The sequence below is a fragment of the Bos taurus genome, chromosome 2, assembly GCF_002263795.3.
Source record: "Bos taurus isolate L1 Dominette 01449 registration number 42190680 breed Hereford chromosome 2, ARS-UCD2.0, whole genome shotgun sequence".
Classification (NCBI taxonomy): Eukaryota; Metazoa; Chordata; class Mammalia; order Artiodactyla; family Bovidae; genus Bos; species Bos taurus.
The window spans coordinates 71,874,679-71,899,211 of NC_037329.1; the positions used below are offsets into that span (position 1 = coordinate 71,874,679).

At 40.0% G+C, this 24,533-nt stretch overlaps 1 protein-coding gene across 3 annotated transcripts in view; it reads left to right on the plus strand.

Moving 5' to 3' along the window:
* The window catches only part of EPB41L5 (erythrocyte membrane protein band 4.1 like 5), a 170,333-nt gene that overhangs the window by 124,567 nt on the left and 21,233 nt on the right, over positions 1-24,533 (plus strand). For all 3 annotated transcript variants that reach the window (XM_024975535.2, NM_001429694.1, NM_001429697.1), the window contains 2 exons: positions 13,800-13,928; positions 16,786-16,850. In XM_024975535.2, the coding sequence (XP_024831303.1) occupies positions 13,800-13,928; positions 16,786-16,850 (194 nt within the window). The remainder of the gene's footprint in view (positions 1-13,799; positions 13,929-16,785; positions 16,851-24,533) is intronic.

Consider the following 24,533-nt stretch of genomic DNA (forward strand, 5'->3'; position numbering starts at 1 on the left):
TCCTTCCAATAGTATTCAGGGTTGATTTCCTTTAGGATTAACTGGTTTAATCTCCTTGCAGTCCAAGGGACTGTCAAGAGTCTTCTCCATCACTCAATTTGAAAGCATCAGTTCTTCAGCACTCAGCCTTCTTTAGGGTCCAACTCTTAGATCCATACATGACTATTGTAAAAACCCCAGCTTTGTCTGTACACACCTTTGTTGGCAAAGTGATGTCTCTGCTTTTTAATATGCTGTCTAGGCTTGTCAGAGCTTTTCTTCTAGGGAGCAAGTGTCTTTTAATTTTGTGGCTGCAGTTAACATCCATAGTGATTTTGGAGCTCAAGAAAATAAAATTTGTCACTCCTTACACTTTTCCCCATCTATTTGGCATGAAGTGATAGTACTGGATGCCATGATCTTCGTTTTTTCAATGTTGAATTTTAAGCCAGGTTTTTCACTCTTCTCTTTCACTTTCATCAAGAGGCTCTTTAGTTTCTCTTTGCTTTCTGCCATTAGAGTGGTATCCTCTGCATATCTGAGGTTGTTGATATGATCCAGGCAATCTTAATTCCAGCTTGTGAGTCATACATCCCAGCATTTCGCATGATGTACTCTGCATATAAGTTAAATAAACAGGGTTACTATACACAGCCTTGATGTACTCCTTTCCCAATTTTGAACCAATCCATTGACCCTATAGACTGTAGCCTGCCAGGCTTCTCTGTCCATGGAATTCTCAAGGCAAGAATATTGGAGTGGGTTACATTCCCTTCTCCAGGGGAATCTTCCCAACCCAGGGATCAAACCTGGATCTCCTGCATTGCAGGCCAGGGAAGCCCTTGGTTTACTGTGTATAGGAATAGGTGAGAGTCTGGGCTCACTGCAGTCATTCCTGTGATACGCACTTCAGCTGTCTGGGGCTAGCATCGTGAGTGTTCTCAGAAGCACCATCAGGGTGGCTGCAGAGGCTGACTACTACGTGGGCTTCACAGTGGGCTGGTTGGTTGTCTCCATCCTGAGTTCCTTTAGGGCTCACTGTCCAGTGGCTGAAATGTACTGGCTTGATGGCTGCAGCATCCTTTGTTTACCGATACAGCAGCAGTCTCAAGTTGATTCATGTGTTTTCTTATATCTCATGGTGCTGGATCTTAGTTGCAGCACATGGGATCTTTTAGTTACAGCTTGTGGGATCTTTTTCCCTGACCAGGGATTGAACCAGGGCCCTCTGTATTGGGAGTAAGGAGTCTTAGCCCCTGGACCAGCATGGAAGTTCCCTTGATTCATGTTTTATTTATATGACACACTTTTAATCCACTCTGATTTCTCTACCTCTGCCACTAACTGTTAATGTTTGCTTAAGGAATGCAAATTAATCTTAATATCAGCTTTACTAAGTATAGTAATTTTAGGATGAAAAGCCTATTGTAAATAAAATATACTCTAAAGCAAAGTGTCAGATGTTGGATGTTTAGCTCTAAAAATTGGGTAACTGAGAAGCTCTTAGGTTAATGGAATTTTCAGATGGCAGTAAGTGGAAAGTACAGTGTGAAAGGCAAAATCAGGATCTATGAATACTTTGAAAGGCTGGAATCATGGGTTGGATTTAAGACTGTATATCATGACAAGTCTGACACAAATGTAGGGGTTAGGATCAAGAGGTAGAATGTAATAGGTATGTGTAAAAAAAGTTTGTAAACAGTATGAAGTGTAACTGCTGAAACATATCCGTTGTATTAACTGAAAGGGCTTAAAAGGGGAGCTCCAACCATAGTATTAAAAAGGAAGAGAGATAAACATGATTTTGGAAAACTAAAGTGGTTTGAGAAGAGGAGTACAGTGAAGAATCTTGAAGCACAGTTGTAATGAGGCTCAGCAGTCTCAGGAAAGAACACTTCAGTTATCTGAGGAGCTATGATATAACAGGAAGTAAAGTATTGATAACTGGTTTTTTAACAGTCTTGGAGAAGAGCTAAGGTCAGTGAGTGATGAAATTAGGCAGATTTCACCTCAGTGTAAGAAAACACATCCTAACACACCTGGGAATTGAACAGATAGCTAAGAAAGCAGCAGATTCCCTAATGTGGGAAGTTCCTCAGGCTAAGACTGAGGTCAGCCTTTGGATATTTTGGAGGTTGGATGTACTTGGAGGTTGGAGCATTCTTGCCACCTTGGGACACCCTGAATCTTGGGTTCATTGTTGGGATTCTTTCCCTTTCTGGGTGCCTCCTGGTATGGGGAATGTGTTCACAGTGTCTGCCTGATCTGTGTCTTTGGAGTCCTTTAGGGCTTATGCTGTGTCAAGACTTGAAGACTTTTCAGTTACCTTCCTCCTCTTAATTACTTGAGACAATTCCAGAATTTTCTTTATCTTCAAATTTGAAGAATAATTTTTTTTCTTGGTCCTTGATCAGAAAATTTTTAAAATGCTTAAAGTAACAAAATATAAGCTGCATTTGTTAGTGAGGATGGGGACGTGATTAAGGCATGACCTTTAGCAGCTTGTCTTTTTAGTGTAAAGGTTTAAAAGAAAGGCGTGATGACTATGTTCTCTTGACCACAAGTTGGCAGCCTCTTTCATTAAAGGTCAGTAAATATTTCAGTCATAGTAGCCATACAGTCTCTGTCATTGTACTCAACTGTGCCACCATGGCATGACCATGGCCATAGCCATGTGGGCCTGGGCGTAGCCGTGTTCCAGTAGAGTTTACTTACTAAAACAGATGGAGGGCCAGGTGTGACCTGTAGGTTGTCTTTCTCTTTTTGTTGGGAATGTAATACTACAGCAGATTGCTGCCACATGTGACTTGGAATAATCTTTGTCACTTTTAATCTTTTTTTTTTGTACCCAAACCTTAAGAAGGTATAACCAAAAAGTATATCAAAAATAAAAATCTGCACTCTGAAGAAAACAAAGGAGAAAGATGCATTTATTACCTGGATTTTGACCCACGAACCTTAGAACTCAAGACTGTGAACGTAGTAAGTTCTGAGTTGCTGACAAATTTAAGTGTTTTTCATGGGATAAATACAGGAGTTATTTGTTGTTGTTGGCTGATTAGTTGCCGGGTGGTCTTCTTTCTTATTTAGATCAGAGCAGCTGAGTCAGGGGAACAAGGAAGCATAGAGCTGCCATGAACAGACTTGCATGGGGGCTTGGCTGGTGTCCTGTGCCAACCTTTGGGAAGAGTTGTACATCCCCATGAGGTTAGGTTAAGTGTCCTCTGTGTGCCTACATTGGCTGTCTTCATTCTGTCCCTGAAATAAGTGACTCCAAATGTTTCAGTTTGGTTCTATAAGTAGTTAACTTTCTTTCCCTCTACCCTCAATTTGGACACAAAAGTGTGGCAGTTGGTCTGACCCCCCTTTGGGAAATTGAGTCAGTCTTCAGATGTTAGCCACACAAAGGCCACACTTCTCCAGGGATCAGTGAGCTATTGCATATTATGTAAGTAGAAATGATAACTTTTACAAACACAAAGGCTAATACTCTCTAACAGTAATTGCTGTAGGGGGAAAAATAATTTTTCCCTCTACTCCTCTGAGTTGTTGGCTGAGACCTCTGTAACAAAAGAAAGATTAACAAGAGAAAAATAGAAGTTTACTGTTATGTGTACCTCCTGTACAGATGGGAGATACCAGGGGAGAATGAGTAACTCTCAGGCTTAGAATTCCAGCTAAATACCATCTTCAGCTAAAGTCAAACGAAAGAAAAGTGTAGGGGAGGGTTCAAGGAAAAGCAGGGTAAACAGAAGTAAGGCTGCTTATGCAGCTTTGAGTCCTTGCTATTCAACGATAAGAGTTTGAGTTGTTTGCAGGGATGAATGTTGGTCTTTCCTAGTATAAAGGAAGGAGGGACTCCTTTGTAAATTTCTGTGCTGCTTTTAGATAGATAGGAGAAGGACAAAGCTTTTCTTATATCTTGTGCTTCTCAGTTGCCTTCAGCTCAAAATAACATGCCACAAGGTGACATATTTGGGGATGATACATTCTGCTACCCTCACTGCCATGACTTTTTCAGCTGGAACAATAGTTGCTTGCTAAGTGGAACCAGAGATCAAATTGCCAACATCTGCTGGATCATGGAAAAGGCAAGAGAGTTCCAGAAAAACATCTATTTCTGCTTTATTGACTATGCCAAAGCCTTTGACTGTGTGGATCACAATAAACTGTGGGAAATTCTGAAAGAGATGGGAATACCAGACCACCTGACCTGCCTCTTGAGAAATCTATATGCAGGTCAGGAAGCAACAGTTAGAACTGGACATGGAACAACAGACTGGTTCCAAATAGGAAAAGGAGTACGTCAAGGCTGTATATTGTCACCCTGCTTATTTAACTTATATGCACAGTACATCATGAGAAACGCTGGGCTGGAGGAAGCACAAGCTGGAATCAAGATTGCCGGGAGAAATATCAATAAGCTCAGATATGCAGATGACACGACCCTTATGGCAGAAAGTGAAGAGGAACTAAAAAGTCTCTTGATGAAAGTGAAAGAGGAGAGTGAAAAAGTTGGCTTAAAGCTCAACATTCAGAAAACTAAGATCATGGCATCCGGTCCCATCAATCACTTCATGGGAAATAGATGGGGAAACAGTGGAAACAGTGTCAGACTTTATTTTTGGGGGCTCCAAAATCTATGCAGATGGTGACTGCAGCCATGAAATTAAAAGACGCTTACTCCTTGGAAGGAAAGTTATGACCAACCTAGATAGCATATTCAAAAGCAGAGACATTACTTTGCCAACAAAGGTCCGTCTTGTCAAGGCTATGGTTTTTCCTGTGGTCATGTATGGATGTGAGAGTTGGACTGTGATGAAGGCTGAGCGCCGAAGAATTGATGCTTTTGAACTGTGGTGTTGGAGAAGACTCTTGAGAGTCCCTTGGACTGCAAGGAGATCCAACCAGTCCATTCTGAAGGAGATCAGCCCTGGAATTTCTTTGGAAGGAATGATGCTAAAGCTGAAACTCCAGTACTTTGGCCACCTCATGCGAAGAGTTGACTCATTGGAAAAGACTCATGCTGGGAGGAATTGGGAGCGGGAGGAGAAGGGGACAACAGAGGATGAGATGGCTGGATGGCATCACTGACTCTATGGATGTGAGTCTGAGTGAACTCCGGGGTTGATGATGGACAGGGAGGCCTGGCGTGCTTCGATTTATGGGGTTGCAAAGAGTTGGACACGAATGAGCGACTGAACTGAACTGAACTGAAGTCTCTTTGGTTGTGTCTGACTCTTTGGGACCCTAAAGACTGTAGCCCACCAGGCTTCTCTGTCCATGGCATTCTCCAGATGAGAATACTGGAGTGGGTTGCCATGCCCTCCTCCAGGGGATCTTACTGACCCAGGGATTGAACCCACATCTCTTGTGTCCCCTGCATTGGCAGGCAGGTTCTTTACCACTAGTGCCAACTGGAAAGCCTGAAACAATAGTTTCTAATATTATACTAATATTGGTGCAGGTGTTTTAAAAAATAATTTTTAAGTCTGGATATCAGGCTATTTAACTGCTGGTATCTTAGAGTTTATTAGTTTATGTAGTAGGCCAGCCCTAAAAATTCACATCCCCTTTGTCATGATCTCAGGGACTCTTCTGGGTTCATGTAAATACATTCAGCAGTTTAAGGGGAAGAAACAGTTTATAAAGTGGTTAAAACCTTTGTGTATATTTAGTAAAAATTCAAGGTAAATTGTATTTATTCTTCTAAAGCAGGATTCTTGCAGATCTCAGATCTACCCAAGAATAATTATAAGTTGTGTCTTAAACTCTATGCCACTGAACACATATTCTTTTTTCTTTTATTTATTTTGGCTGCACTGGGTCTTAGTTGCAGTGAGTGAGGGGCTTCTTTCTGGTTTCAGAGCACAAGCTCTAAAGTGCTCATGTTCAGTAGTTGTGGTGCATGGGCTTAGTTGCTCTGTGGCATGTGGAATCTAGTTCCCTGACCAGGGATCGAACCCACATCTTCTGTATTGGACAAGGTGGATTCTTAATCCCTGGACCACCAAGGAAGCTCCTATTCTTGCTTTAATTCAGTTACATATTTTTTAAGAAAGTGGGTCCAAATTTTATTAAATTCTCAAAAAGAGTAAACCATACCAACCTTAAAATAACTGTTTGCATCTTCCCAAAGTTAGAGCTAAAAAGAACTTCACTTTACTTAAAAGGCTTATATAATTTTTTAAAATTTAATAATTTCAATTTTTCTGAGGCATTTAAAGAAGGAGCTCTCAGAAATAAGATCTCTCTGTGTTTTAAAAAAAGTACCGTTGTTCTTTTGAGTTTTACTGCTTACACCAATTCTTTACCTTATGTGTTTGACTGTATAAATGGCCTACCTATGTTTTCTAGCCAAGATTGTTTCAAGAGTGGTTTTGAGTCTGGATCTAATGGCATTCTGGTTCAGAACTTGAAACCAAGTCCTCCTAAAACTGACTTCCCCTGCTGAGTTTGTGATTAATCTATCTAAAAATTGATTCCCTTCCTAATCTTACCCCTTTTCCCCTCAGAATTGAGAAGCATCAAATAAAAAGGAGAATTGGACCCCAAACAGGACTTGTGGAACCATCCCATGTACAAAAAGCGTCTCCACATCCCTGTTTCCTGTTTGTAGGAAAAAGGCGGTAATCTCCTGGGCCTTCCCCATGTTCCAAAGAGCAGAGTCTAGCAGTTAATGTTTAGGACAAGAGTGTCACAGGACTCTGGTTTATTCTGAAGGGATGTGGATAACTCTCTGTGCCTGTCTTTGAGTTGTTCTGCAAAAACTAAGACCGCCCCACCCAGGGGGGGGATGATGACTACATGATGACCACAGGCAGGTAGTCCCCAGACTGGCTGGAGCCAGGAGATTGAGGTTCTCAAGACAACACCCTGTTACCTCATCACCAACCAATCAGAGGGCTTCCCCATTGGCTCAGATGGTAAAGAATCCGCCTGCAATGTGGGACACCTGGGTTTGATCCCTGGGTTGGGAAAATCCCCTGGAGGAGAGCATGGCAACCCATGCCAGTATTCTTGCCTGGAGAATCCCACAGACAGAGGAGACTGGTGGGCTATCATCCGTAGGGTTGCAAACAGTTGGACATGACTAAGCAACTAAGCACAACCAATCAGAAGAACGTCCACAGGCTGATCACACTTCCTGGACCCTATCCCCTCACACCATCTTTAAAGACCTTTGCCAGAAAGCCATTAGGGAGTTCTGGTCTCTTGTACGTGAATTGCGTGTTCTCCTTTCTTGGTGCCCTGCAAATAAACCCCTAGTTTTCTACAAACTCCTGCTGTCAGTTTGGCTTTCTGCGCTGCAGGCACATGAGCCCTGGCTCGTTAACAAACTGAAGTAGACTTTGGATCCACTTTAACCTGACATTAACTCCTAACTAAGCTGATTCTGACAGTGAGGACTGCTCTGCAGGAGAGTTTGAGCATCTGTTCTTGTTAGAACAGGTCTAACTTGGGATGTTTAGGAATCAGGGTGTCTTTTAAATTATTTTGGTCTTCTGTTTGCACATTTTGGCCATCCAAGGCAGATATATCAACAGCATAGTAACTGGATATTGTTGAATTTGCATCCTATAATAAAACTATATGAAAATATTTTATAGCTATTACACTGAACTTGTATTTCAGTAATCTTTCTTTTATATATATGGAAGGTAATTGTACAAAATACAGATTTTATTTATGTTTATTTCTGGGTTTTTTTGGTCATGCCATGCAACTTGCAGGATCTTAGTTCCCCAGTCAAAGATTGAATCTGAGCCCTGGCTGAAAGTGCTGAGTGCTAACCACTGGACTGCCTGGGAATTCCCCACAAAATGTAGATTTTAAAAAGCAAGAAATTATAAAACTTCCATTATCCCAGTCCTAAGAGATAACTACAGTTAACATTTTAAAGATACGTACTTCCGGCCATTGATATGTGATAAATATTTTTAATTAAAAATGCAATAATATTGTTCTGTAGCTAATCAGTTGTAATCTCTTTATTTCAATAACACATTATCATTAATAGTTAAATGGCATGCATAGGTCAACGTTGTGTTTACTCAGTCTCCTATTAGACATTTCACTAATTTTCACTGTCATAATCAGTGTTGTGATAAACAGTCTTATAAATAAATATCCTGCATTATCTTTGATTATTTTCCTAGGAAGTAGAAGTGTTAGGTTCAGGAATTCCCTGGTGGTCCAGTGGTTAGTATTCAGTTCTTTCACTGCTGAGGGCCCATGTTCAATCCCTGATCCGGGAGCTAAGATCCTTCAAAAACCACTCGGCATGACAGAAGTGTTAAGTTAAATTTCAGAAATAATTTTAAAGCCTTTGGTACTTTTGCAAAATTGCCTTCAGAAAGATGGTAACAGTCACAGGTACTTTTGTGATGTGTGCATTGAATCCTTGATTTTTAATATAGGCAGGAAGAGAAATATCTGCCTAGGTCTGTGGCAGGTTGCTTTGAGATGCTGTGACATGCAAATATAAATGTTGAGCAAATAATACAAAATCTGCAATGAAATTCTCTCTGAAAAGAAAATTTCAATACATTTGAACTAGCCATTCTTGTTGTTCAGTCACTCAGTCATATCCAACTCTGAAGCCCCATGGACTACAGCATGCCAGGCTTTCCTGTCCTTCACCATCTCCCAGAGCTTGCTCAGACTCATGTCCATTGAGTCGGTGATGCCATCCAGCCATCTCATCTTTTGTCCTCTGTGGGCTTCCCTGGTGGCTCAGACAGTAAAGAATCCTCCTAGAATGTGGGAGACCTGGGTTTGATATTTGGGATGGGAAGATCCCTGGAGGAGGAAGGGAGGAATCCTCTTGGACAGAGGATCCTGGCAGTATACAGTCCATAGGGTCACAAAGAGTCAGACACAACTGAGTGATTGAACTAGCTACGCTATGCTATTTTTCCTGCTTTCATCAGTCATGTCCAGTTGTTTGCGACCCCATGGACTGTAGCACACCAGTCTTCCCTGTCCACCACCAACTCCCAGAGCTCGCTCAAACTCCTGTCCATTGCGTAGGTGATGCCATCCAACCGTCTCATCCTGTCATCCCTTCTTCTCCTGCCATCAGTCTTTCTCAGCATCAGGGTCTTTTCTAATGAGTCAGTTCTTCTCATCAGGTGACCAAAGTATTGGAGCTTCAGCTTCAGCATCAGTCCTTCCAATGAATATTCAGGACTGATTTCCTTTAGGATTGACTGGTTATATCTCCTTGCAATCCAAGGGACTCTCAAGAGTCTTCTCCAATACCAAAGTTCAAAGCATCAATTCTTCAGCGCTCAGCTTTCTTTATGGTCCAACTCTCACATCCATACATGACTACTAGAAAAACCATAGTTTGAGTATATGGAACTTTGTTGGTACAGTAATGTCTCTGTTTTAATATGCTATCTATGTTGGTCATAGCTTTTCTTCCAAGGAACATGCGTCTTTTAGTTTCATGACTGCAGTCACCGTCTGCAAGGATTTTGGAGCATAAGAAAATAGTCTTTCACTGTTTCCATTGTTTCACCATCTATTTGCCAAGAAGTGATGGGACCTGATGCCATGATCTTAGTTTTCTGAATGTTGAATTTTAAGCCAGCTTTTTCACTCTCCTCTTCGACTTGCATCAAGAGGCCCTTTAGTTCCTCTTCGCTGTCTGCCATAAGGGTGGTGTCATCTGCATATCTAAGGTTATTAATATTTCTCCCAGCAGTCTTGATTCCAGCTTGTGAGTCATACAGCCCAGCATTTCACAGGATATACTCTGCGTGTTAAGTTAAATAAGCAGGGTGACAATATACAGCCTTCTTGTACTTGTTGCCCAATTTGGAAACAGTCTGTTGTTTCATGTCTGGTTCTAACTGTTGCTTCTTGACCTGCATACAAATTTCTCAGGAGGCAGGTTAAGTGGTCTTGTATTCCCATCTCCTTAACAGTTTTCCACTGTTTGTTGTGATCTACACAGTCAAAGGCTTTAGCATAGTCAGTGAAGCAGAATGTTTCATGTTCCAGATTTTTTTCTGGAATTCTCTTGCTATTTCTGTGATCCAACGGATGTTGGCAATTTGATCTCTGGTTCCTCTTCCTTTCCTAAATCCAGCTTGAAATCTGAAAGTTCTTGGTTCACATACTATTGAAACTTAACTTGGAAAATTTTCAGCGTTACTTTGCTAGCATGTGAAATGAGTGCAGTTGTGCAATAGGGTGAACATTCTTTGGCATTGCCTTTCTTTGGGATTGGAATGAAACCTGACCTTTTCCAGTCCTGTGACCACTGCTGAGTTTTTCAAATTTGCTGGCATGTTGAGTGCAGCACTTTCATAGCATCATCTTTTAGGATTTGAAATAGATCAGCTGGAATTCCATCACCTCCACTAGCTTTGTTTTTAGTGATGCTTCCTAAGGTCCACTTGACTTTGCACTCTAGGATGTCTGGCTCTAGGTGAGTGATCACACCATCATGGTTATCTGGATCATTAAGATCTTTTTTGTATAGTTCTGTGTATTCTTGTCACCTTTTCTTAATATCTTCTGCTTCTGTTATGTCCATGGTGTTTCTGTCTTTCTGTGCCCATCTTTGCATGAAATGTTCCCTTGCTATCTCTAATTTTCTTGAAGATATCTCTAGTCTTTCCCATTGTATTGTTTTCCTGTATTTCTTTCCATTGATCATTGAGGAAGGCTTTCTTAGCTCTCCTTGCTATTCTTTGGAATTCTACATTCAGATAGATATATATTTCCTTTTCTCCTTTGCCTTTTGCTTCTCTTCTTTTCTCAGCTATTTTTAGGTCTCCTCAGACAATTATTTTGCCTTTTTGCATTTCTTTTTCTTGGGGATGGTTTTGATCACCACCTCCTGTACCATGTAACAAACCTCCATCCATAGTTCTTCAAGCACTCTGTCAGATACAGTCCCTTGCATCTATTTGTCACTTCCACTGTATCATCATAAGAGATTTGATTTAGGTTTAGTGGTTTTCCCTACTTTCTTCAATAAGTCTGAATTTTGCAATAAGGAGTTCATGATCTGAGCCACAGTCGGCTCCTGGTCTTATTTTTTGCTGACTGTATAGAGCTTCTCCATCTATGGCTGCAAAGAATATAATCAATCTGATTTTGGTATTGACTATCTGATGATATCCATTTGTAAAGTCATCTTTTGTGTTGTTAGAAGAGGGCATTTGCTATGACCAGTGCATTCTCTTGGCAAAACTCTGTTAGCCTTTGCCCTGCTTCATTTTGTACTCCACAGCCAAACTTGCCTGTTAGTCCAGGTATCTCTTGACTTCCTACTTTTGCATTTCATTCCCCTGTGATGAAAAGGACATCTTTTTTTGGTGTTAGTTCTAGAAGGTCTTCTAGGTCTACATAGAACCTATCAACTTCAGCTTTTTTGGCATTTGTGGTTGGGGCATAGACTTGGATTACTGTGATACTGAATGGTTTGCCTTGGAAATGAATACAGATCATTCTGTCATTTTTGAAATTGCACCCAAGTACTGCATTTCGGACTCTTGTTGACTATAAAGGCTACTCCATTTCTTCTAAGGGATTCTTGCCCACAGTAGTAGGCAAGTAGTGGTCATCTGAATTAAATTCACCCATTCAGGTCCATTTTAGTTCACTGATTCCTAAAATGTCAGTGTTCACTCTTGCCATCTCCTGTTTGACCACTTCCAATAAACTTTAATGTGTGGACCTAACATTCCTGGCCCCTTATTGAGGTATAATTGACAAAATTTAAATACATTTAAAATGTGCCATTTAATAAATTGATAGAAGTATACATTGTGAAATGATTCCTACAGTCAGATTGATAGTTAACACATCCTCACCTCACTTTCGGACACAACTGAGCGACTTCACTTTCACTTTTCACTTTCATGCATTGGAGAAGGAAATGGCAACCCACTCCAGTGTTCTTGCCTGGAGAATCCCAGGGACGGGGGAGCCTGGTGGGCTGCCATCTGTGGGGTCGCACAGAGTCGGACACGACTGAAGCGACTTAGCAGCAGCAGCAGCACCTCACTTTAGTTAGTTTTCTTTTTGTTTGTTTTTTTGTGAGAACGCTTGAGATCTACTCTCAGCACATTTCAAGTACAAAAAACAGTGTAATTAACTTTAGTCACCATCCTATACATTGGGTCCTCAGGATCAGATAACTTTTACCAGCCTCCCCCTATTTCTCCACCCCTAGTCTCTGGCAACCATTCTACTCTCTGAGTTGGATTTTTTTTAAGAGTCCACATTTAAGTAATACCATGAAGTATTTGTTTTCTCTATCTGACTTAGTTCACTTAGCATAATTCCTTCTAGCTTTGTCTGTGTTGTTGAAAATGGCAGGATTTCCTTCTTTTTAAAGGTGGAACAATATTTCATTGTGTATGTATATTTATGTGTGTGTGTCTGTGCATTTTACATCTTCTGTATCCTTTCATCTGTTGATGGACATTTAGGTTGTTTCCATGTCTTGGCTGCTGTGCATAATGCTGCAGTGAACATGGGGGTGCAGATACCTATTTGGGATCATGAATTTATTTCCTTTGGATGTGTACCCAGAAGTGGCGTTGCTGGGTCATATGGTGTGAACTAGTCATGACTGAAAAAGGGTTTTCTTTCAATTACTGGGAACCATTCTGTAGACTTGGAAGATACAGTCTAGTACAAACTAGTGATTCTCAAACTTTTATATATATCAGAGTCACATGGGAAAGCTTGTTAAACATTCAGATTTGGGGATCCCACCCAGAGGCAGGTATGTGGAGACCACACTAAGAAAAACCAGATTAGAATAAGCACATAGTTAAATTTTTTCAAATCTGAACAAGTGGTGCAATATATAATCCTGTATGTTGGCAGATGGCCAGTTTTACAGAACAAAAGCTATATCTGAGGCTAAGAAATGTTTAGAATGAGTTTGTTATTTAGACCAGTGTTAAATGGTAACCATAGTAAGGACAGGGCTTCTCAGGTGTGACTAGTGGTAAAGAACCTGCCTGCCAGTGCAGGAGATGCAGGAGACACAGGTTCAGTCCCTGGGTTGGGAAGATCCCCTGCAAGAGGAAATGACAACCCACTTCGGTATTCTTACCTGGGAAATCCCACGGAGAGAGGAGCCTGGCAGGCTCTGGAGGATCCTCCTCACAGGATCTCAAGGAATTGGATGTGACTGAAGCGACTTAGCACAGCACATAGTAAGGATGATGGTGATGGTGATTGTTATTATTGATTGTCATTTATTTTTAATTAGGTAAAATATCGGCTGTAGTGTAGATAATTAAAATTATTATTTTCTCCCATTTCTTTTCATAGTAATTTATGTTGTTTTAATTATGATCTTCATTCAGTGGACTTGTGCTTTATTTTATCATTTTAGTAAGTTTTTACCTGAGAGTGGCCTCTTTGTGGCCAAATAACTTAAGTCTCAAGCACAGTCATCTACTCAGTAACAGCACTAGGGATCAGCCTGTGTAGGGCCTGACCTAAAATCCAGTTGAAATTAATTACAGCAGATGGCACACATTCTTCATGTGTGGTTTAATTCAGGCATTTTTCCAGGGTGGTATTGTTAGTTATTCAGTTGGCTTAAAGACAACTTAAAGACAAAAGTTGGCTGGATGATTTTCAGGGATCCCTACCTTATTTGTGATTACTGATCTTAGTTCAAAACCTCAAGTAAGAGGTGACTCCTCCTGGAAAAAGATGGCTGCCTGAAACACATGACTCCCTGGTTGTCTGAATAGGAACTTTCATCAGTCCTTTTCTGTTTCCATTTAGTTGAATCCTCTCAGAGTTGCTTACAGTGTGTTTTTAATATCCAGGAGGAAGTGGTGAAGTTAACCGAGAAATGTCTGAATAATGCCATCGACAGCCCAGCGCTGAATACCAGGAGAGTTCCTCCTGACTTGAAGAGTAATATTTTGAAGGCTCAAGTAGAAGCAGTGCAGAAGGTAAGCTGCCTTCACTAGGGTCCCACTGAAGTGGAAGGAGACCCTATGGAACAAAGAACACACACAGATGGTGGACATGAGTGAGCAGGCCAGAGAGGGTAAAACCAGGAAACATACTCAAGGTAGCAAATGCCTTTCCATCTCTAAATTCTAGTCAGAGTAGATTAAGATGGGGCAGTCATGAAGTAAGAAGAATAAAGTTTTTTAAAAGTCAAATTCCTATAGAAGTGAGTCCCTAATCTTTCGTCACTTTTATAGCTGGAAACCCTAGAGTGATTTTAGGTCTTTATCAGTTCACTTTTCCTCCCACCCATCTATCCCAATTCAGCAAAATTATTAGCTAAATAGCTCATTCAGCAAAGTTATTAGTCGTGTTATTAGCAACTGAGCGATGGTTGCAAGACGAAGAGTGGGTTGTGACATCTTGTGAAGGACGCAGTGTGTAGAGACCAGCCCCTAAGAAGTTAATGGCATCCATGCTCTCAAAATTGGCTTTTCCTTGGCCCTCCCACCTGTCAGATGTACCCTCTGTGCTGAAATAGCGCAGAAGCCTGTCTTACTGCATCCTGTTGTCAATAAGGATTTCCCAGTACCTTGTTGAGAAGAGGCTCTTCACCCATCCTGTCCCAGGCACAGGCCTTGAAGAGAACTGGAAGAACTTGAGGAATGTTGCTTGTGTGCTTTCTGTACCTTTCACCCAGATGTAAACATAAAACATAATGTTTACATATAAAAATAATTTGAAATAGGTCAGTATAGGCTCTGGAATTAGACAGCTGGAGTTTGAATCCTGTTTCTTATCTACCACCTACTAGCTTTGTGACTTGGCACATTAGTTTATTTCTCTGAGCCTCAGTTAAATTATGTTTAAAAGGGGGTAATGGTAATACATACCCTAAGGTGGATTGTAAGGATGAAATAAAATAATAAATACGAAGGCCATGGAGTGACTCCTGGCAGGCACATAGTGAGTGTTTAGCAAATGTTGATCCCGATGCTGACACTGCCTCTTGTGGCAGCAGAGGTGGTGGCAGCTGTCGTCACCTGATGTTTCAGTTGTATTTCTGAGTCTATCTTGACTCAAACGAGAGAGAAATAATTTCAATAGCTCTGAATGAAAGCGATTTTATTTTATAGTTTAAAATCATCCTACCAGGGCCTTCACTGTCAAGATTACTGAACACTTAAGGAAGAAATAATAACAATTCTTCATAAGCTCTTGCAGGAAATAGAAGAGCAGGGAGCATGTCCCAGCTCACTTACAAGTCTGGTTTTACCCCGATAACAAAGCCAGAGAGAGATTGTACAGAAAAAAGCTGCTACAGATCGAAAGTCCTAAACAAAATAGAAGCAGATCTTACTCAACAATTAATAAGCAGGGTAGTAACCATGGCCAAGAGTTTATCTTGGGGGAAAAGGTGGTTTATCATTCAAAAACCAGTATAGTTCAACATATTAAAAATTAAGGAAAATTGTCTCCATTTATATGGAAAAGACATTCCACAGAATTTAAGACCTGATCATGATAAATGTTCACAACAAAATAGGAATAGAGTGGAACTTCAGCTTAATAAAGGGTGCCTATGCAAATAATGTACAGCTAGCCTCATACTTCATAGCTAAAGTTAACAACTGACCGTCCCTGTGTGGGCAATAATGGACTGCCTGCAATGCACATGGCTGCTAAGAACATAAAATATTACAGGTACTTTAGAAGAGAATTTGGTAATATATTAAGCATATGCTTTTCGTATGACCCAGCAGTCCCACTCCTAGGTATTTATCCAAGAGAACTGAAAACATAGGTTCATACAGATATTGGTACATGAATGCTTCTGGCATCTTTGTTTGTAACAGGTAAAAACTAGAAGCGATCCAGATGTCCATCAGCAAGGAAACAGATAAACGGGCTATATCTGTAAAGTGGAAAGCTACTCAGTACATAAAAAGGAATGTGTTGATGCATGCAACACCAGGGGTGAACCTCAAAAACATCATGCCTCTCTAAAGAGGGCAGCACAGAAGACAGGTGTTACAAACCCATCTATATGAAGCTATAGTACTGCAGCTAATGAAGCCCACATACCTAGAGCCTGTGCTCCACAAGAGAAGCCACCACAATGAGAAGTCCATGCAGTGCAGCGAAGAGTAGCCCATGGTCAGCAGCTAGAGAAACCCTGCACGCAGCAACAAAAGCCTGCAGGCCAAAAGAAACCAGTACAGATCACGGCTGGCTACGTGTATGGGTTTTTGATGGGATTGCATTGGAAACCTCAAGGGAACATTTAGGGGCAGGGGACATGTTATGTATGTTGATTGTAGTGTTGATTAGGTACCCCTGTATATTTTTCAGAATTCATCATCATACATTTAAAATGTGTGGCATTTTGCTATATGTAAATGATACCTCAATAAAATTAAGGGAAAAACTGACTTCTTCAGGAAGATTTTTTTAGAATTCTCTTCTGAAATATTCAGGGAAAAATAAAAAGCCAAATACATAGCTTAACATCTATTTCTTCTTTTGATAAATTTGAAAAATTCTGGCATTGAATCTTTTTGGATTCTGTGTATATTGACCAACATACAGGTGGTGTCTTAAATCACGGAGAGCTGTCTAGTAAAGTGTATGGATTTGCATAGCTATGTATTGAAATGGGCACTTGGTGTATGAGTTCAGGTGTGAATAGGACTGCATTGGGTGCAGTTAACTGATATTTCCATGGATGAGGTGTGATTACCCCTTTCTAGAACAGAAGCAAACTGGTATTTCTATTTTTACTACAAAGGAATATAAATTTCTTCTTACTTTAGTATCATCGATAGAGATTTAATTTTTGTGATTTCCTTTTCTTAGGTTACAAGAGAAGATCGCGTATTAAGTCATAAAAATGCCAGTGTTCAGGATGCTTCCACAGACAGGTAGAGTGTTGGGGAGATGGATACTGATACTCTTTTCCTCTTACCTTTCTTTGGGGGGTACTTTTTTTTTTCCCTCTTTTCAAGTCTGTGACTACATGGTTTCAGAATATCTATTTGAAAGATAGTTTGACTCACTCTTCTATCCATTAATACATAGCTTCTTAAGCCCTACTTGTAGATCATTTGAAGATACTCCTAATTAGTCTTTTTTCATTCTCATTCTTCTTCAGCTGATTGAAACCTTTGAAGATACTTTTAATGTTGTAAGGTACCTGGTGAGGAGTATGTGCAATATCTCTCAGGTGTGGCGGTTGTCTTGGTACCATCCTGTCAACACAGTGGGTTGTTTCTATAAACTTTGTTTCTGCAGGCTCTCATGTGATGCATGCAGGTGTCTTTACAGCCCCCTCTGAGTTCTTTCTGCCTGTCTTTTCTTGTTGACTATTACACCATTTATTTATCTTACTAAATTTCTGCCCCCTGCTCTATGCCAGTTTGTTTCGTTCATCTCCGTGTATCCAGTGTTGTGTGCTTAGTTAGTGCTAAACATTGTTGAGTGAATATTCTGATTAATGCTGTTCAGTTCCAGGTGCTGTTATGAACATAACACTTAAGTGCATGCTTTGTATAGAGGACTTTACAGTTAGTACTCAGCAAACTTACTCACTGGTGATCAGGGTACAACTGGGATTCCAGCTTAACCTTTTAATTAATTCTAATGAATCAATTTTCCCACATCATTTAAAAGTTATTTATTTATTTAGTTTGCTGCATCGGGTCTTAGTTGCAGCATGAGGGATCTTTGTCTTGTTAGGCGGGGTCTTTCAGTGCAGCACATGGACTCACTAGTTGCGGTCCGTGGGCTTCAGTAGTTGCAGCACATGGGTTCAGTTGCCCTGTGGCATGTGGGGTCTTAGTTCCCTAATCAGTGATCAAACCTGAGTCCCCTTCCTTGCAAGGTGGACTCTTTACCACTGGACCACCAGGGAAGTCCCTTGCCCACAACATTTTTAATACTACTGTTATTACTGAAGCCTTTAAGAGGAACCTCATCATAAACTCATCATGAACTTTTTGCAAAGAGGGGAATAATGAAGATGTAACTACCCAGTTGTTTATCAGAAATTTCACCAAAGCTAGAAAGATGTTAGAATATCCAACTTCCAGACTTATTTTTCTTCATGGCTGTTGGTGTTTTGATCATCTATTTTCCTTCCAGCATTTGAGATGGATCCTTTAAAGCAGAAATCCCCAACCTTTTTGGTTCCAGGGACTGGTTCCATGGAAGACAATTTTTCCATGAATCAGGGGTAGGGGGGATGGTTTCGGGATGATTCAAGCACATTACATTTATTGTTCACTTTATTTCTATTATTATTACATCAGTTCTGCCTCAGATCATCAGGCATTAGATCCCAGAGGTTGGGGACCCCTGCTTTAAAGAATACTCATGTTCTTATATACTTTTATATATACTTGGATCTGTTTCTGGGTCTTTTCCTTTCCAGTTACTCTTTTTCTTCTCCTTGCCATACTAGACTTTTTAAAAATTGCTATACCCCTTTTCTAAAAGGTAATATTTCAGGCATACAGAAAGCTTTAGAGATGGCATAATACATATCTGTGCACCAGCTGTCAGGCTTTGTCACATTTTCCTATTTTGCTATAGTAGATTTAGATCATTTTTCTTTTATCTTTTTTATAAAGTTATTGTTCCCGTGCATTTATACTTTATAGGTGTGCAATTTAGTGTTTTTAGTACTTTGACAGAGTTGTGCAACCCTTACCACTATTAATTCCATAATACTGTCATCATACCTAAAAGAAGCATTCTCCCCGTATGAGTCACTCTACTTCCTCGTCCAGCACCTGGCTACCACCCATCTGCTTTCTGCCTGTACTCGATTTTCCTGCTTTGGATGGTTCATGTAACTGGAATTGTACAAATATGTACAAATATGTCTGACTTTTTTCATTTAGCATAATGTTTTCAAGGTGTACCCTTGTAGCATGTTTTGGTACTTCATAGCTGAATAATAGTCGATTGTGTAGATATGCCATATTTTGTTTATCCATGTGTCGATGGATATTTCCGTTGTTTGTTGTTTAATCACTAAGTCATGTCCAAGTCTTTTTGCAACCCCATGGACTGTACCTTGCTGGGCTCCTCTGTGCATGGGATTTCCCAGGGTAGAATACTGGAGTGGGTTGCCGTTTCCTTCTCCAGGGGATCTTCCCGACCCGGGGATGGAAGCTGCCTCTCCTGCACTGGCAGGTGAATTCTTTACCACTAAGCCACCTGGGAAGCCCTTGTTATTTCTACTTCGTGGCTATTTTGAATAAGGTGGTTCTTGAACATTTACATACAAAAAATTTGTAGACTTGCTTTTAGTTTTCTTTAATATGTGCCCAGGAGGGTTGTTGCTCAGTCATGTGGTAACTATTTTTAGCTTACTGAAGACCTGCCAAACTATCTTCCAAGGCAGCTGTGGCATTTTCCAGTCCCATCCACAGTGTATGATCATTTCTGTTTCTCAGTATCCTCGCCAGTGTTTATTATTCTCCATTTTAAAAATTATACCCATCCCAGTGAGTATGAACCACAAAACCCTTTGTGGTTTTAATTTTCATTTACCTTAAGAGTAATGATGTTATTGTACGGCAGAAACCAATACAACATCGTAAAGCAATTATCCTCCAATTAAAAAAAAATAATGATATTGAGCATTTTTTCTGCTTTGGAGAAATTTCTGTTCAGATCATTTGTTTTTATAGTAACAGCTTTATTAAGATACAATTCAAATACTATGCAATGCAGGTAACCCATTTACAGTGTACAATTCAGTGGTTTTTGTTTTGATATATCTGAATTTTAAAAAAATTATCATGTTTTTTTATATTCTTTTTTAAAAATTGTATTTATTTTTTATTGAAGGATAATTGCTTTATAATATTGCTTTGGTTTCTGCCATACATCAACATAAATTAGCCATAGATGTACATATGTCTCCTCCCTCTTGACCCTCGCTCCCACCTCCCCTACCCCTCTAGGTTGTTACAGAGCCCTGGTTTGAGTTCCCTGAGTCATACAGCAAATTTCCATTGGCTGTCTATTTTATATGATAGTGTATATGGTTCCATGCTATTGTCTCCATTTGTCTCATACTCTTCTTCCTCCCTGCCACTCATGTCCATAAGTCTGTTATCCATTGTCTACATCTCTATTGCTGCCCTGCCAATAGGTTCATTGGTACCATCTTTCTAGATTCCATATATATGCATTAATATACGATATTTGTTTTTCTCTTTCTGACTTACTTCACTCTGTGTAATAGGCTCTAGGTCCATCCACCTGATTAGAATGGACTCAGATGTGTTCCTTTTTATGGCTGAGTACTATTCCATTGTATTTACGTACCACAGCTTCTTTATCCATTCATCTATTGATGGACATCTGGGTTGCTTCCATGTCCTGCTATTGTAAATAGTGCTGCAGTGAACATTGGGGGTACACATGTCTTTTTGAATTTTGGTTTCCTCAGGTATATGCCTAGAAGTGGTATTGCTGGGTCATATGGTAGTTTTATTCCTAGTTTTTTAAACACTCCATCACTTCATGGGAAATAGATGGGAAACAGTGGAAACAGTGTCAGACTTTATTTTTGGGGGCTCCAAAATCACTGCAGATGGTGACTGCAGCCATGAAATTAAAAGACACTTACTCCTTGGAAGGAAAGTTATGACCAACCTTGATAGCATATTCAAAAGCAGAGACATTACTTTGCCAACAAAGGTCCGTCTAGTCAAGGCTATGATTTTTCCTGTGGTCATGTATGGATGTGAGAGTTGGACTGTGAAGAAAGCTGAGTGCTGAAAAATTCATGCTTTTGAACTGTGGTGTTGGAGAAGACTCTTGAGAGTCCCTTGGACTGCAAGGAGATCCAACCAGTCCATTCTGAAGATCAGCCCTGGGATTTCTTTGGAAGGAATGATGCTAAAGCTGAAACTCCAGTACTTTGGCCACCTCATGCAAAGAGTTGACTCATTGGAAAAGACTCTGATGCTGGGAGGGATTGGGGGCAGGAGGAAAAGGGGACAACAGAGGATCAGATGGCTGGATGGCATCACTGACTCAATGGACGTGAGTCTGGGTGAACTCCGGGAGTTGGTGATGGACAGGGAGGCCTGGTGTGCTGCGATTCATGGGGTCGCAAAGAGTCAGACACGACTGAGCGACTGAATTGAACTGAACTGATACTGTCTTCTGTAGTGGCTGTATCAGTTTACGTTCCCACCGACATTGGAAGATTTATTTATTTATTTTTGGTCTTGTTGGGGGTCTTCATTGCTGCACCTGGGCTCTCTCTAATTGCAGTGAGTGGGGGCTACTCTCTAGTTGTGGTGCACAGACTCCTCACTACATTGGCTTTTTTTTGTTGTAGAGCATGGGCTCAGTAGTTGTGACTCTCAGACTCTAGAACATAGGCTCAATGGTTGTGGCACATGGGCTTTGTTGCTCTGTGGCATGTGGGATCTTCCTGGATCAGGGATCAAACTGGTGTTCCCTACATTTCAAGGCAGATTCCTAACCACTGGACCACCAGAGAAGCCCACGGTTTCTTCATTTTAACTGCCACAGTATATTCATTCTTTTACTAAAGGACAAATGCTTGTTACAAATTAACATTGTACATGTTCTTCCATATACACATATGTCGTAAGAATTTTTTCACCTGCTTTCTGTGTTTTGTAGCAGTCTAAACTACATAGGACTAATCTCTCTTTTTTTATTTTTTTGGTTTGGCCTCAGGATTCTTATTCATTGATTTACAATATTATATTTGTTTTAGGTGTACAATGTAATGATTAAATATTTTTATGGATTATATTCTATTTTTACATTTATTATAAATTATTGGTTATATTTATATTCTTGTAACTTATGTATTTTATACATAGTTCAGTTGCTCAGTCATGTCCAAATCTGCAACCCCATGGACCACAGCACACCAGGCCTCCTGTCCATCACCAACTCCCAGAGTTTACCCAAACTCATGTCCATTGAGTCGGTGGTGCCATCCAACGATCTCATCCTCTGTTGTCTCTTTCTCCTCCTGCCTTCAACCTTTCCCAGCATCAGGGTCTTTTCAAATGAGTCACCTCTTCCCATCAGGTGCCCAAAGTATTGGAGTTTCAGCTTCAACATCAGTCCTTCCAGTGAATACCCAGGACTGATCTCCTTTAGGATGGACTGGTTGGATCTCCTTGCAGTCCAAGGGACTCTCAAGAGTCTTCTCCAGCACTGCAGTTCAAAAGCATCAATTCTGGTAGGTTGATTCCTCCAGCTCCATTCTTCTTTCTCAAGATCGCTTTGGCTATTCGAGGTTTTTTGTATTTCCATATAAATTGTGAAATTATTTGTTCTAGCTCTGTGAAGAATACTGTTGGTAGCTTGATAGGGATTGCGTTGAATCTATAAATTGCTTTGGGTAGTATACTCATTTTCACTATATTGATTCTTCCAATCCATGAACATGGTATATTTCTCCATCTATTAGTGTCCTCTTTGATTTCTTTCACCAGTGTTTTATAGTTTTCTAGATATAGGTCTTTAGTTTCTTTAGGTAGATATATTCCTAAGTATTTTATTCTTTCCGTTGCAATGGTGAATGGAATTGTTTCCTTAATTTCTCTTTCTGTTTTCTCATTATTAGTGTATAGGAATGCAAGGGATTTCTGTGTGTTGATTTTATATCCTGCAACTTTACTGTAGTCATTGATTATTTCTAGTAATTTTCTGGTGGACTCTTTAGGGTTTTCTATGTAGAGGATCATGTCATCTGCAAATAGTGAGAGTTTTACTTCTTCTTTTCCAATTTGGATTCCTTTTATTTCTTTTTCTGCTCTGATTGCTGTGGCCAAAACTTCCAATACTATGTTGAATAGTAATGGTGAAAGTGGGCACCCTTGTCTTGTTCCTGACTTTAGAGGAAATGCTTTCAATTTTTCACCATTGAGGATAATGTTCGCTGTGGGTTTGTCATATATAGCTTTTATTATGTTGAGGTATGTTCCTTCTATTCCTGCTTTCTGGAGAGTTTTTATCATAAATGGATGTTGAATTTTGTCAAAGGCTTTCTCTGCATCTATTGAGATAATCATATGGTTTTTATTTTTCAATTTGTTAATGTGGTGTATTACATTGATTGATTTGCGGATATTGAAGAATCCTTGCATCCCTGGGATAAAGCCCACTTGATCATGGTGTATGATCTTTTTAATGTGTTGTTGGATTCTGATTGCTAGAATTTTGTTAAGGATTTTTGCGTCTATGTTCATCAGTGATATTGGCCTGTAGTTTTCTTTTTTTGTGGGATCTTTGTCAGGTTTTGGTATTAGGGTGATGGTGGCCTCATAGAATGAGTTTGGAAGTTTACCTTCCTCTGCAATTTTCTGGAAGAGTTTGAGCAGGATAGGTGTTAGCTCTTCTCTAAATTTTTGGTAGAATTCAGCTGTGAAGCCGTCTGGACCGGGGCTTTTGTTTGCTGAAAGATTTTTGATTACAGTTTCAATTTCCATGGTTGTGATGGGTCTGTTAAGATTTTCTATTTCTTCCTGGTCCAGTTTTGGAAAGTTGTACTTTTCTAAGAATTTGTCCATTTCTTCCACGTTGTCCATTTTATTGGCATATAATTGTTGATAGTAGTCTCTTATGATCCTTTGTATTTCTGTGTTGTCTGTTGTGATCTCTCCATTTTCGTTTCTAATTTTGTTGATTTGATTTTTCTCCCTTTGTTTCTTGATGAGTCTGGCTAATGGTTTGTCAATTTTATTTATCCTTTCAAAGAACCAGCTTTTGGTTTTGTTGATTTTTGCTATGGTCTCTTTTGTTTCTTTTGCATTTATTTCTGCTCTAATTTTTAAGATTTCTTTCCTTCTACTAACCCTGGGGTTCTTCATTTCTTCCTTTTCTAGTTGCTTTAGGTGTAGAGTTAGGTTATTTATTTGACTTTTTTCTTGTTTCTTGAGGTGTGCCTGTATTGCTATGAACTTTCCCCTTAGGACTGCTTTTACCGTGTCCCACAGGTTTTGGGTTGTTGTGTTTTCATTTTCATTCGTTTCTATGCAAATTTTGATTTCTTTTTTGATTTCTTCTGTGATTTGTTGGTTATTCAGCAGCGTGTTGTTCAGCCTCCATATGTTGGAATTTTTAATAGTTTTTCTCCTGTAATTGAGATCTAATCTTACTGCATTGTGGTCAGAAAAAATATGCTGGAGAGGGTGTGGAGAAAAGGGAACCCTCTTACACTGTTGGTGGGAATGCAAACTAGTACAGCCACTATGGAGAACAGTGTGGAGATTCCTTAAAAAACTGGAAATAGAACTGCCTTATGATCCAGCAATCCCACTGCTGGGCATACACACTGAGAAAACCAGAAGGGAAAGAGACACGTGTACCCCAATGTTCATCGCAGCACTGTTTATAATAGCCAAGACATGGAAGCAACCTAGATGTCCATCAGCAGATGAATGGATAAGAAAGCTGTGGTACATATACACAATGGAGTATTACTCAGCCATTAAAAAGAATACATTTGAATCAGTTCTAATGAGGTGGATGAAACTGGAGCCTATTATACAGAGTGAAGTAAGCCAGAAGGAAAAACATAAATACAGTATACT